Source organism: Hyalella azteca, unplaced genomic scaffold, assembly GCF_000764305.2.
Source record: "Hyalella azteca isolate HAZT.00-mixed unplaced genomic scaffold, Hazt_2.0.2 contig1740, whole genome shotgun sequence".
NCBI classification, from domain to species: Eukaryota; Metazoa; Arthropoda; class Malacostraca; order Amphipoda; family Hyalellidae; genus Hyalella; species Hyalella azteca.
In genome coordinates, this window is record NW_025932041.1 from 597,749 (window position 1) to 608,589 (window position 10,841).

Here is a 10,841-nt window from a genome sequence, read left to right on the forward strand (position 1 = left end):
CCAAATAGAAGGTGTCTGTAGAAGAGACCAAATATACCCTGAAAAACAGATGATACGGTGGTTGTCCTTATTGCTCTTGATATTACATTTATATTAGCTACGAGTTTGAATAAACAACGAACTGAATATTCTGTTATTACGACGGGGAGACAGCAGTCGTTGACGCATGCATCAGGTTCTTCGTCGAAACAAATAATAGCGGTCTCAGCGTTTAGTAGGTCGAAGGCCTGTCGCCGATTCTTAACATCGCAAAACATTCACAGCATTTTGCGGTCTTGAACTCGCAATTCACTGCTACAATTCTGCTGTGCTTAACCGCCCGGCCTCCTTGCCGATTCTGACCAGAAACTGGCGCACAGAGCTGGGATCGAACCCGCGCCTCTCTGCTCCAATCTTGGTACTTCTGAACTGTAACCACTGGGCCACCCTACAAATGATCGAGGCATTTGAGAAGTAGGCTTCAGGAGTGAGGGGATTTTCAACGTGTTAGAGTAAGAAGTTTGCTTGTCTAGAACATAGGTTTTTCAGTCTGTTTCTCGGTAATGTTACAGCCACAATGTGGATGGTGGTGTGGCGCACAGCTACTGCGGCTCGGCTGCTGGTGATGGTCAGCGCCCTGACGCGGCTCTATGCTGTTGGGGGCTTGGGGCTGTCCTACACAGTCCAGTTATCGCAGGATAGTTTCAATGGGGACCAGGAGAGGATGTGGGCCGGCTCACCCATCGCCTGTGGGGGACAGTGTCGCCTGAACCCAGATTGTGGGGCCTTCGCTTTCATCGCAAGTGAGGTACAGTGCCACAGTGAAGGATATATCGAGGTTTGTTTCATGTTGAGCTCAATCATAGGTATTGTGTTGGTTATGCTGAGGCAGAGCAATCCATAATGTTCGACGCAGTAGCCGTCGGCTGTCAGTTCTGTGGTGGGTGGCCATAAAGACCACCGTTCACCACTTAGCCGTAACATGTCAGGCGGTCTGGCTGATTCAAATCAGCTCATATTACATCAGTTTGCCCAAGCTTTGAGGGCAGTATCATGTATATTACGGTATCATGTATACCCTAAATGACTACTGGGTGACTCCGACGGGTATTGGACAAGGAAGGATTTTGCGTTACAATATAAACGGAGATAGTATGGTTAATGGTAACCGAGTCATTTACGAGTAACGTGAAAGGTTCCCATTGCCCGTAATATTGTACCCCAATAGTCAACACCAGCGCAGAAGAAGTCACAGTTGTCCATGACATGTTCCCATAACCTGACAGGTCCCGAACTGCGTGTTGTTGGTGCGGCAGACTTGGTCCTCGCCTGGCCTTGTGGGCCTGTACTTCATGGGCATGTCTCTGTCCAGCGGCGACTTCCTCTTCCGTCTGCCGCCTCCTGCCAAAGATGTGCCCGAGTGAGTGAAGTGAGATTTATATTTAATATCTAATTAATATCCTTCTCTACCTGAGAAATAGTCAAGTATGCTTTGCAGGAATCTTGACAGCGCCAAATGTTGCATTGACTTGAGTAAGGCGCATACAGGTAATCTTCTTAATGGTAAAAAAAAGCTTCTGTAGCAATCTCTTTATCGTCAAACTGCAGATGTCCGTTGAACCAGTCGACTTCTTTCATAACAGCGTTCTTCCAATAGTCTCACATTCACTGCTGCACCTCGGCTAAAAGAAATTGCGGCCTCACTTGTCATTGCGACCTCATTTACCACGCGTGCCCACGACTTTATTTTCAGCAAGTCACTGGCTGCCTGCCAGGCCATCGGCCTGCGTCTGGTGCAAATGCCGACAGTCCTGAAGGACTTGGTGGCGGTTCAGAGCCAAGGCCAGTTCTGCTACGACCTCAAGAGGACTTCAGAGACGGATCCTTTCACCACCATGTCTGGGGAGCCCGTCGACGCCTCACTGTTGGTGATAAAGGATGCTGCGAACTTGGACTTGACACCGCAATGTTTCGCCACTCTCTATCTGTGGCCATTCAGGATGGGTTGCAGTACTTATGTTGTCCACTCTCACGCCACAGTCTGTCAGTATTCACCTCCGACTTTCTAAATATTACTTATTATTCAAAATCTGATTCCACTTCGTCAGTTACCAAACTGGATGATCCATTCGCATGCTATAAAAATAAAATCTTGGCCACTTCTAGCAAAGAATTACAACATTAACACCTTGGCTGGATCAGATTATCCGATCATTTAATCTCAAGTTGTTTCACAGTTTTTCGTAATTGAATTCTACTCGCAAAAGAGTACCATTTCACCTCTTCATCTCTTGGTATACAGACAAAAGTCTCGTTACGAAGACACGATTAAGAAGAAACTTTATCAAGCCTACAGGCATGGATCCATGGAATTTAATTACTGGTTGTCATGATTTCCAGCTATAGCACCGGAAATCATTAAACATAGATACATTCACTGGAAACATTGAGCACTGCTTGGTGGGCTAAATGTTGAAGTAAAAATAATAATTATTATTTATTATTCATTCGTTATATCATTGAAGCTCCCTCTTCAATCTATTTTTCAACTAAAGGTACTGAAATATTGACTTCTAGAAAACCTTGAAATCTACGATTCAAAATCTACGTTGCATTGCGATTGAAACAATTTTCTTTTGAACAACGAATTTTGATGCTTTTTATGATCTGTGCGTACACTTTATGTTTCCCGATTATCGAAGCTAAGGTCAAATTACTCGATTGATTCATCATTCATTGAATCTTCAATGGCCTATGGTGAATGTATTTACTTACGTTTTATTTCAGGTATCGGGAACCTCATGCTGTCGGAGCGAATATATTATGCAAATAAATAGTGAGGACAATGGGGGTGATTTTATGAGTTTGAGATTGAGTTCATAACGATAGATTCCTAATGCAATAAAAACCCTTTTCGATTTTTTCCGGATTATGGAACGCTGTGACTTCAGAGTGTCAAGAGTGAATAGTCGAATACCCAAGGCGACTAAGAAATACTAGTGTTCATATAAACGATGATATTACATATCTTTATAAAAAATGTTTAAGATCATTACAAATTCTTTCGAGTGGATCAAATTCTTTCGAGAATTATTTTTCTGTATCAGTATCTACATAACTTCGAACAAGTAACACATGAAGTAGGAAATTCGAATAAAAACCTTGATGAATTTTTTGAAAGTATAAGTAGTTGGGAAGCAGTTCCTACATGTAATTAAAATCTAATCTTAAAAAATTTTGCAAAAAAAATAAGCAGCTGAACGTACGATTTCCTTCTTTATTGTCAAAGTTGTGCAGTTCGTAAGTTTGGGGTGGATGCAATTATTCAGTCGGTAATACGCAAGAATTTATTAATCAATTAAAGGGCAGTATAAGCCGTATATAAATAAGCCGTAATTAGATATCAAAATTAATTATTTACTAAAATGTGAAAAGATCAGGGATCCCACCATACTGCGAAAACAAATTTTAATTTCACTTTCCAACGAACCAAAAGAAATTAGTAAATATGTTATTTGGCATTAAATAACATTCTGACCGGTTCCATTGAATAATAAGAATCAAATAAATGTCAGATGCAATTTTACACACAGCTGTTGTCTTAGGCATGAGCGCAAAAAGAGATTTGATTGCCTCAGCAATCTGTCAATAGTGACACACCTAATTTGATATTCTAATAAATATTCTCGTAAAAGCATAGAGCAAACCAGGCGTCAACGTTCAAGCAAAATGGTTCACCAAGCGTTCGAGAAAAAATTTCATTAGTCATCGAGGCAAAAGCGTTCAGTCGCCAGTGTGGCAAAAAATTTCATCGAAGGCAAAAGAGTCGGGCCGCTAACGAGACAAAAAGTTCCATCGAGTATCGAGGCAAAAGAGTCGAGTCGCTAACGAGGCAAAAAGTTTCATCAAGTATCGAGGCAAAAGAATCGAGCCGCTAATGAGGGGAAAAGTTTCATCGAGTATTGAGACAAAAGATTCGAGCCGCTAGCGAGACAAAAAGTTCCATCGAGTATTTAGACAAAAGATTCGAGCCGCTAACGAGACAAAAAGTTCCATCGAGTATCGAGGAAAAAGAATCGAGCCGCTAACGAGGCAAAACGTTTCATCGAGTATTAAGGCAAAAAAATCGAGCCGCTAGCGAGGCAAAAAATTTCATCGAGTATAGAGGCAAAAGATTCGAGCCGCTAACGAGGCAAAAAGTTTCACCGAGTATTGAGGCAGAAGAATCGAGCCGCTAGCGAGGCAAAAAGTTTCATCGAGTATCGAGGCAAAAGATTCGAGCCGCTACGAGGCAAAAAGTTTCATCGAGTATTGAGGCAGAAGAATCGAGCCGCTAGCGAGGCAAAAAGTTTCATCGAGTATTGAGGCAAAAGAATTGAGCCGCTAACGAGGCAAAAAGTTTCATCGAGTATTGAGGCAAAAGAATCGAGTCGCTAGCGAGGCAAAAAGTTTCATCGAGTATTGAGGCAAAAGAGTCAAGCCGCTAACGAGGCAAAAAGTTTCATCTGTAAAGCCGCCAACGAGGCAAAAAGTTTCATCGAGTATTGAGGCAAAAGAATCGAATCGCTAGCGAGGCAAAAAGTTTCATCGAGTATTGAGGCAGAAGAATCGAGCCGCTAGCGAGGCAAAAAGTTTCATCGAGTATTGAGGCAAAAGAGTAAAGCCGCTAACGAGGCAAAACGTTTCATCGAGTATCAAGGCAAAAGAGTCAAGCCGCTGACAAGACAAAAGGTTCATCCACTCCAGCAAGGGTGGCCACGGCGATCAGCAAGTGAGGTTGCAGCCACGTGTGTAGGAAGACAAATTTTTATTCTCACAATAGCTTCGCCAGCCGCTCCACGCCCTGAATTGTTGACGTCGAAAAATCTCCTTTGCACACGCGACGTCGTCTGCGATGTCGTCGTCTGCCAGACCTGAAATCCAGAAAACACCTCCCAATAATATTTGAATCAATCCATGGACATAAGAAAATAATCTGTTTTTGAATGAAATGTATACTTCAAAAGAATTCAAACAAGTATAAAGCTGAAGTGTGAAGAATTGAATGAGAAAACGTAGTTGTGAGTCTTCGCTATTTAAATTCTCGTAGACTAATATACTCACGCGAGCAGGCGATGTTGCATTCGTTGGTGCCTATGGCAGATTCGCACCAGTAGTAGTCGGTAATCTGCGTGCAGTAGGAAATTGAGGTCAGTACGTATACTTAAACGGGCCAGTACAAAGATTTCATCCATGTAAGTCCTTATCGTCCTCACCACGCTGATTAAAATTAAAAGCTGGTATATCAAAGTTATAATGTAGACTAACTAAAATCAACTTTGGAAATATGTTACATGCGATTAAGTCTTAAGTTAACATATGTTACATGCGATTAAGTCGCTTGTGTTAATAAAACTGCTGTTGCAGGTTTTGATTTTAAATCGTATTCACTAATTCTACACGTTCCTGAAAATACATTGTTGGATCTATGGATAAATAGTTTTATTCACCTGGAATAATCCATAGTTTCTGCTGCGAGGCCTCCCCCCGTTAACCGTAAGAGCTGTGGTATTGTAGGCACTCGCATGTTGAACCAAGCACACCCCTACCACGAACAAGATGAGAGCTGCTGCTGCAACTAGCTTCAACTAATTAAAATCCCAACGATTAAAATGAGATACAACTGCCAATTTGAAGATATTGTAAGAAAATTAATTGTTTTACTCACTGATTTAATACTTTTCATCAATTTTAATACTTACAATCGGCGAGACTGCTCTCAGCAAATCCGTAGACGCACTTCAGCTCTTTGGCAAGCTCGCACTGACTGTAAACTTTGCCGGAGCTGGGAGGGCTCAGGCTGACCACAGCCAGGAGGATGGCAGCGAGGAAACGCATCTGCAGAGTATCATGTTTCTTTAATTATACATTAATGATCATGCATGATCAAATGAACGAAGTTTGGTGCAATTATTTAATTGGATTATTGCTCAGAGATTAAAATTATATCAGTTAAAATGAGTTAAAACGAACCTTGAGATGCACCCAAACACTGTCGGACGATGCAAGTGTTACTGTCTCTCGATATGAAACGTAGCTGCTCTTCGACAACCGCTCCGCGCAGTTTTGGTTATCTCATTCACTTCCCGTGGACTTTCTCCGGAAAGGTATCCTGCCTTTCCGGCAGATCGAAATGCGCATTAACTTGAACTGTATATTCTACGAGTCCAAGGCGCAGGACAGTGGTATGGCGTCGTATCATTGCTTATGACAAAATTCCCGGTTCTTTAATCAAGCTCCCTGAAGTTTAGCGCATATCATTGCATTCAGAATGCCAACACTCAGCAATAAGATTAGAAACAGCACTCATTTATAACCAAATGCACTCACTTGGGCTCTACTTTTCAACTCTCAAAAGAACTCCGCATGGTCAATAATAACCACAAAGAAACGTTTCGCAATGCACATATACGACCAAGAACCATCGTAGTTTCCGGCCACATTAATTCCTTCAATCGTAACCTTCACTGCGAACCCCATTCAAATATCTATTAGTCCACGCAGATTATTCCTCAGAGAAAAACGGCCTTATACAAACAAGCACTTGTCATGAAATTTCTGTTGTAGCGCCCACATGTACCTAGTATTACGTACTATAATTCCTACTAGTAAGTTACTTCGCTCTAGATTCTAGAACTAGTGACCATTGTTAGCATTGACTCGGCTCTTGTACGTTCAAGACCTACAACTACTGTTCTCCTTGTAAGTATTCTGTAAATAGTTGCGTTATGTGTAAGACCTTCACATATGAATATATTCTTATTACGTTACCGTTTTCCTGTTTTATAGTAGTGTTATTTTGTTCCAGGATGCTGCGTTCTTGTTGAATAAAGCTCTTGTTGAGTTACCTCGGCTTTCGCTTACAACAGCACTATCACAGGACACTCAACCTGACCACATCTCTGACAAATTTACGGCCGAACTTGATTCTTGCGGCCAATTTTCAAATTCAGTGAACTAGGAATATCTTCCAAATCCAAAGTAATGAACTTAGCTCGAAGAAACTTGGTGCACGTGTCCATTAGGACCTAACGGTGATGTCTAGCTCGTGAAATTTTTTCAATATCGCCTTCATTTGTGAATTATATGTCGACACGTGCCGAAATTCGCAGTGAACAATACATTTCTTCCAAACTCCAAAGTACTGAACAGATTTGAACGAAATTTTGAATATGCAATCTTAACTATCCAACGGTGTTGCTTAGCTCCTTATTTTTTCAATTATGCCTTCGTTTACAATTTTTTCCCGTTTCACCCTCATTCGTAATTTAAACAACAATACGTGCTTGAATTCGCAGTGGGCAAGAAATTCCTCATAAACTACGGAACAGATTTGAACAAAACTTTGAATGTGAATACCTAACCTCCAAACGGTGATGTTTAGTTCGTGACAATTTTTTCGATTTTGTCTTCGTTTGCGAGTTATATAGCTATACGTATACAGCTCATGGTCAATGCAAATTTAAAAATCGGCCTCAGAAATGCCGGCCGTTCCTCATTATATCCGCATAACTCGCGAACAAAAATAAAATCTAAAAAATTGCTACGAACTAAACATCACCGTTGAGAGGTTAGTTATTTATGCACAAAGTTTCGTTCAATCTGTTCTGTATTTTAAAAGGCATTTCTTGTTCACTGTGAATTCAAGCACGCATTGCTGTTTAAATCACGAATGAGGGTGAAATGGAAAAACACTCGCGAACGAAGGCAAAATCTAAAAAAATGTCACGAGCTAAACAACACCGTTGGATATTAGGACTGCATATTCAAAACTTCATTCAAATCTGTTCAGTACTTTGGAATAAATGCCTTGTGCAGTTGATAGCGATAGGGCTATCCAGGCCTATTCTTCAATGCCGAAGATACTATACTACTATATATAATTGCGCACTGCGAATTTCCGCACGTATCGCCATATAACTCCCGAATGAAGGCAAAATTTAAAAAATTTTCACGAGCTAAACATCAACGTTAGGTCCTAATTAATACGCGTACCAAGTTTCATCGAGCTACATTAATTACTTTGGGAGAAATTCCTTGTTCACTGAATTTGGAGACCGGCCACGAGATCGGCTGCAAGTCCGGCCGTAAATTTGCCCGAGAGGCGGTCACCCTGCACTAGAAAAAAGCGACACTTCTGAACAAAACACGGACATAACGCCACCGAAACTTCATTCCCCATCAAAACACTTAAAATTATTCCTAGGATCAAACACACTCACGTAACACTATTTATGCAAACATAATACCGAAGCAACTTTATACACTCGCACATTTAGTTATAAATTAGCACTAAACAAAAAACTCATCATTCTTCACCCGCAATTACACACAACATAGGAACAAACACTTTCAAAATAATATTGCGGAAAATCATATAAACGTTTGAACCGGTAACAAATCGCAAGAAATGCTATTCTTACCTAAAACCCTCACGCTGGTCTTCCAACACCTAACGAACCACCCATACCCTAAACTCAACAGTACTACACAGCAGTTTAGGATCGACTGGCTGTTCTACAGCAGGTGAAATGGTTTTACATCATCAAGGTGAAATGAAAAATAATCTATCAGAATCGTAACTAGGATTGTTTTTCGCGATCACCAACCTCTCAGTCTGAAGTCAGCTCTCTAAACAAGACAGTGGGGGTTCTTTTTAATTGGTAGATTTTGGGATGTAATAGCAGACTTATCGTATAACAACTGAAAATGCTCGTGTTTTTCGTTAGGGTACGGGCCCAATGGGTCAAAATTTTACTAATAGTGCATATTATTCGGATCCGACCAACAGATTAAAGGGCCCTCAAGACCAATTATTTACATTACAGTTTTTCTATGCTACAAAGTTTACACGGAAACCTGAATAGCTAAAACTGTCAAAGATCTTTTGAATACGGAAACAAAAAATGTATATATACAGAATGAGAGATGTACGGTCAGACCGATAACCGAAAAATTATTCATGCATCATTAATAATACAAAAAATATTTCAATATTTTATTTTAATGAATATTTGCATTTTATAGAGAATATAATATTATGAACCAAAAAGGAAGCCTACCAGCGATATTTACAGACTCGTAACGATGCAGATTACAATCTATACGCCAGAGCTCGAAAGAAAGCTGTCGCACCGCAGTAAAAATCTTCGAAACAAATATTGCTAAAAATGCCAAAAAGACCCCGAAATCCTTCTTTTTGTACGCTAGCAGTCAAAGTGCAAGGCAACGGACGATATTTCTGATTTGAAAATAGATCAACGAAAGATATCCTCTGATGAGGGCAAGGCTAACGTTCTTAATCAGTTTTTTAGTGTGTATTCACTGAAGAGTTCTTGAACAGTATTCCAGCTATTGAGGAGCGCCCAGTCGGCCCTAAATTAACAAGTTTTGAAATACAAGAAGTCCTCAAGCGCCTGATCGCTCCAAATCCCAACAAGTTACGTGGGCCGGACGGCTTCTACCCTAGATTACTTAAGAGAGTTAGCAACCGTCCTAACCGGCCCTTTGACGTCATTTGTTTGAAAAACTTTGAACAAAGGGATCTTGCCGGCTGCCTGGAAAGAAGCTCAAGTGACACAATTGTTCAAAAAAGGTGACAAAAAATGCCCGGGCAACTATCGCCCAGTCAGTTTGACAAGTATCGTTTGCAAGGTAATGGAATCTTTTGTGAGGGATCGATTGATCGATCATTTGAATGTTAATGATCTCTTATTAGACTGTCAACATGGCTTTATTGCCGGTAGATCCTGCACCACTAGCCTCTTGTCTACTCTGAACGAATGGACCCGCCTGCTGGACGAAAGGGAGCCAGTAGATGCAGTGTACCTCGATTTTGCTAAGGCATTTGACTGTGTCCCACACGAGCGGCTGCTGCGTAAATTGAAGTCTTCGGGAATTGAGAGTAATGTACTCAAATGGATCAGAGATTCTCTAGTAGGGAGACGACAACGTGTCAGTAGGAGGGACCGTATCAGACTGGGCTTCAGTGAGCAGCGGCGTGCCACAAGGAAGCGTTCTCGGACCTGTTTTATTCATTGCGTTTATAAACGATCTGCCAGAAGCTGTGTCTAGCGTGTGCTCGATGTATGCTGACGACACAAAAGTTTATAATACAGTGAGGAATACCAGGAATTTAAAAGCAAAGAAAATACCACAAAAATGCACCATCTCGGAGTTTATGTCGACAAGGAGCTGAAATTTTCTAAGCATGTTGAAACGCAAGCTAACACATCCAACAAACTTCTTGGACTAATCAGACGCTCATACGAGTTCCTAGATGCAGAAGCGATGAAGCAGTTGTTTGTTGCTGTCGTGCGCTCAAATCTAGAGTTTGGAAACGTTGTGTGGTCACCGAGATTTGAAAAGGACAGAAATTTAATAGAGAATGTTCAAAGATGTGCAACAAGGATAATTCCAGGCTTGAAGGGCAAGTCCTATGAAGAAAGATTGAAAATGATGAAGCTTTCAAGCCTCCGTTATCGACGTCTGCGTGGTGACTTCATTGAAGTATACAAGTATACCCACGGTTTATACAAGGTCCTATGCAGAAGGATTATTAGAATTTGAAACAAGAAGAAACACCAGGGGCCACGGCTATAAACTAAAAAAACAGCGTTTAACACATCCACGCGACAACATTTCTTCTCGCTTCGAGACACCGACATATGGAACAGCCTCCCTGATAGCATCGTTGACGCTCCGAGTATTAACGCCTTCAAGAACAGACTAGACGAGGCTGTGCAGGAGCATATGTTTAGTCTTAGAATGCCTAACAAATTACGGACCAGGCAATAAGTCCAGCAGCTATCTCAATCAATCGT

The 10,841-nt window shown here is 41.1% G+C and overlaps 2 protein-coding genes across 2 annotated transcripts; one reads left to right on the top strand and one right to left on the bottom strand.

Annotated features, from left to right (window-relative positions):
• Positions 1-1,316: 1,316 nt before the first annotated feature.
• Positions 1,317-2,137, top strand: LOC108673568. Its single transcript, XM_018161420.2, has 2 exons — positions 1,317-1,399; positions 1,733-2,137. The coding sequence occupies exons 1-2, from the start codon at positions 1,332-1,334 to the stop codon at positions 2,046-2,048; spliced, it is 384 nt and encodes a 127-aa protein (XP_018016909.1). The 5' UTR covers positions 1,317-1,331; the 3' UTR covers positions 2,049-2,137.
• Positions 2,138-4,542: 2,405 nt separating this feature from the next.
• LOC108673567 (lysozyme c-1) lies at positions 4,543-6,045 on the bottom strand. Its single transcript, XM_018161418.2, has 5 exons — positions 5,992-6,045; positions 5,721-5,856; positions 5,469-5,563; positions 5,083-5,146; positions 4,543-4,892 (listed from the first exon to the last, which is right to left on the bottom strand). The coding sequence occupies exons 2-5, from the start codon at positions 5,854-5,856 to the stop codon at positions 4,744-4,746; spliced, it is 444 nt and encodes a 147-aa protein (XP_018016907.1). The 5' UTR covers positions 5,992-6,045; the 3' UTR covers positions 4,543-4,743.
• Positions 6,046-10,841: the final 4,796 nt, after the last annotated feature.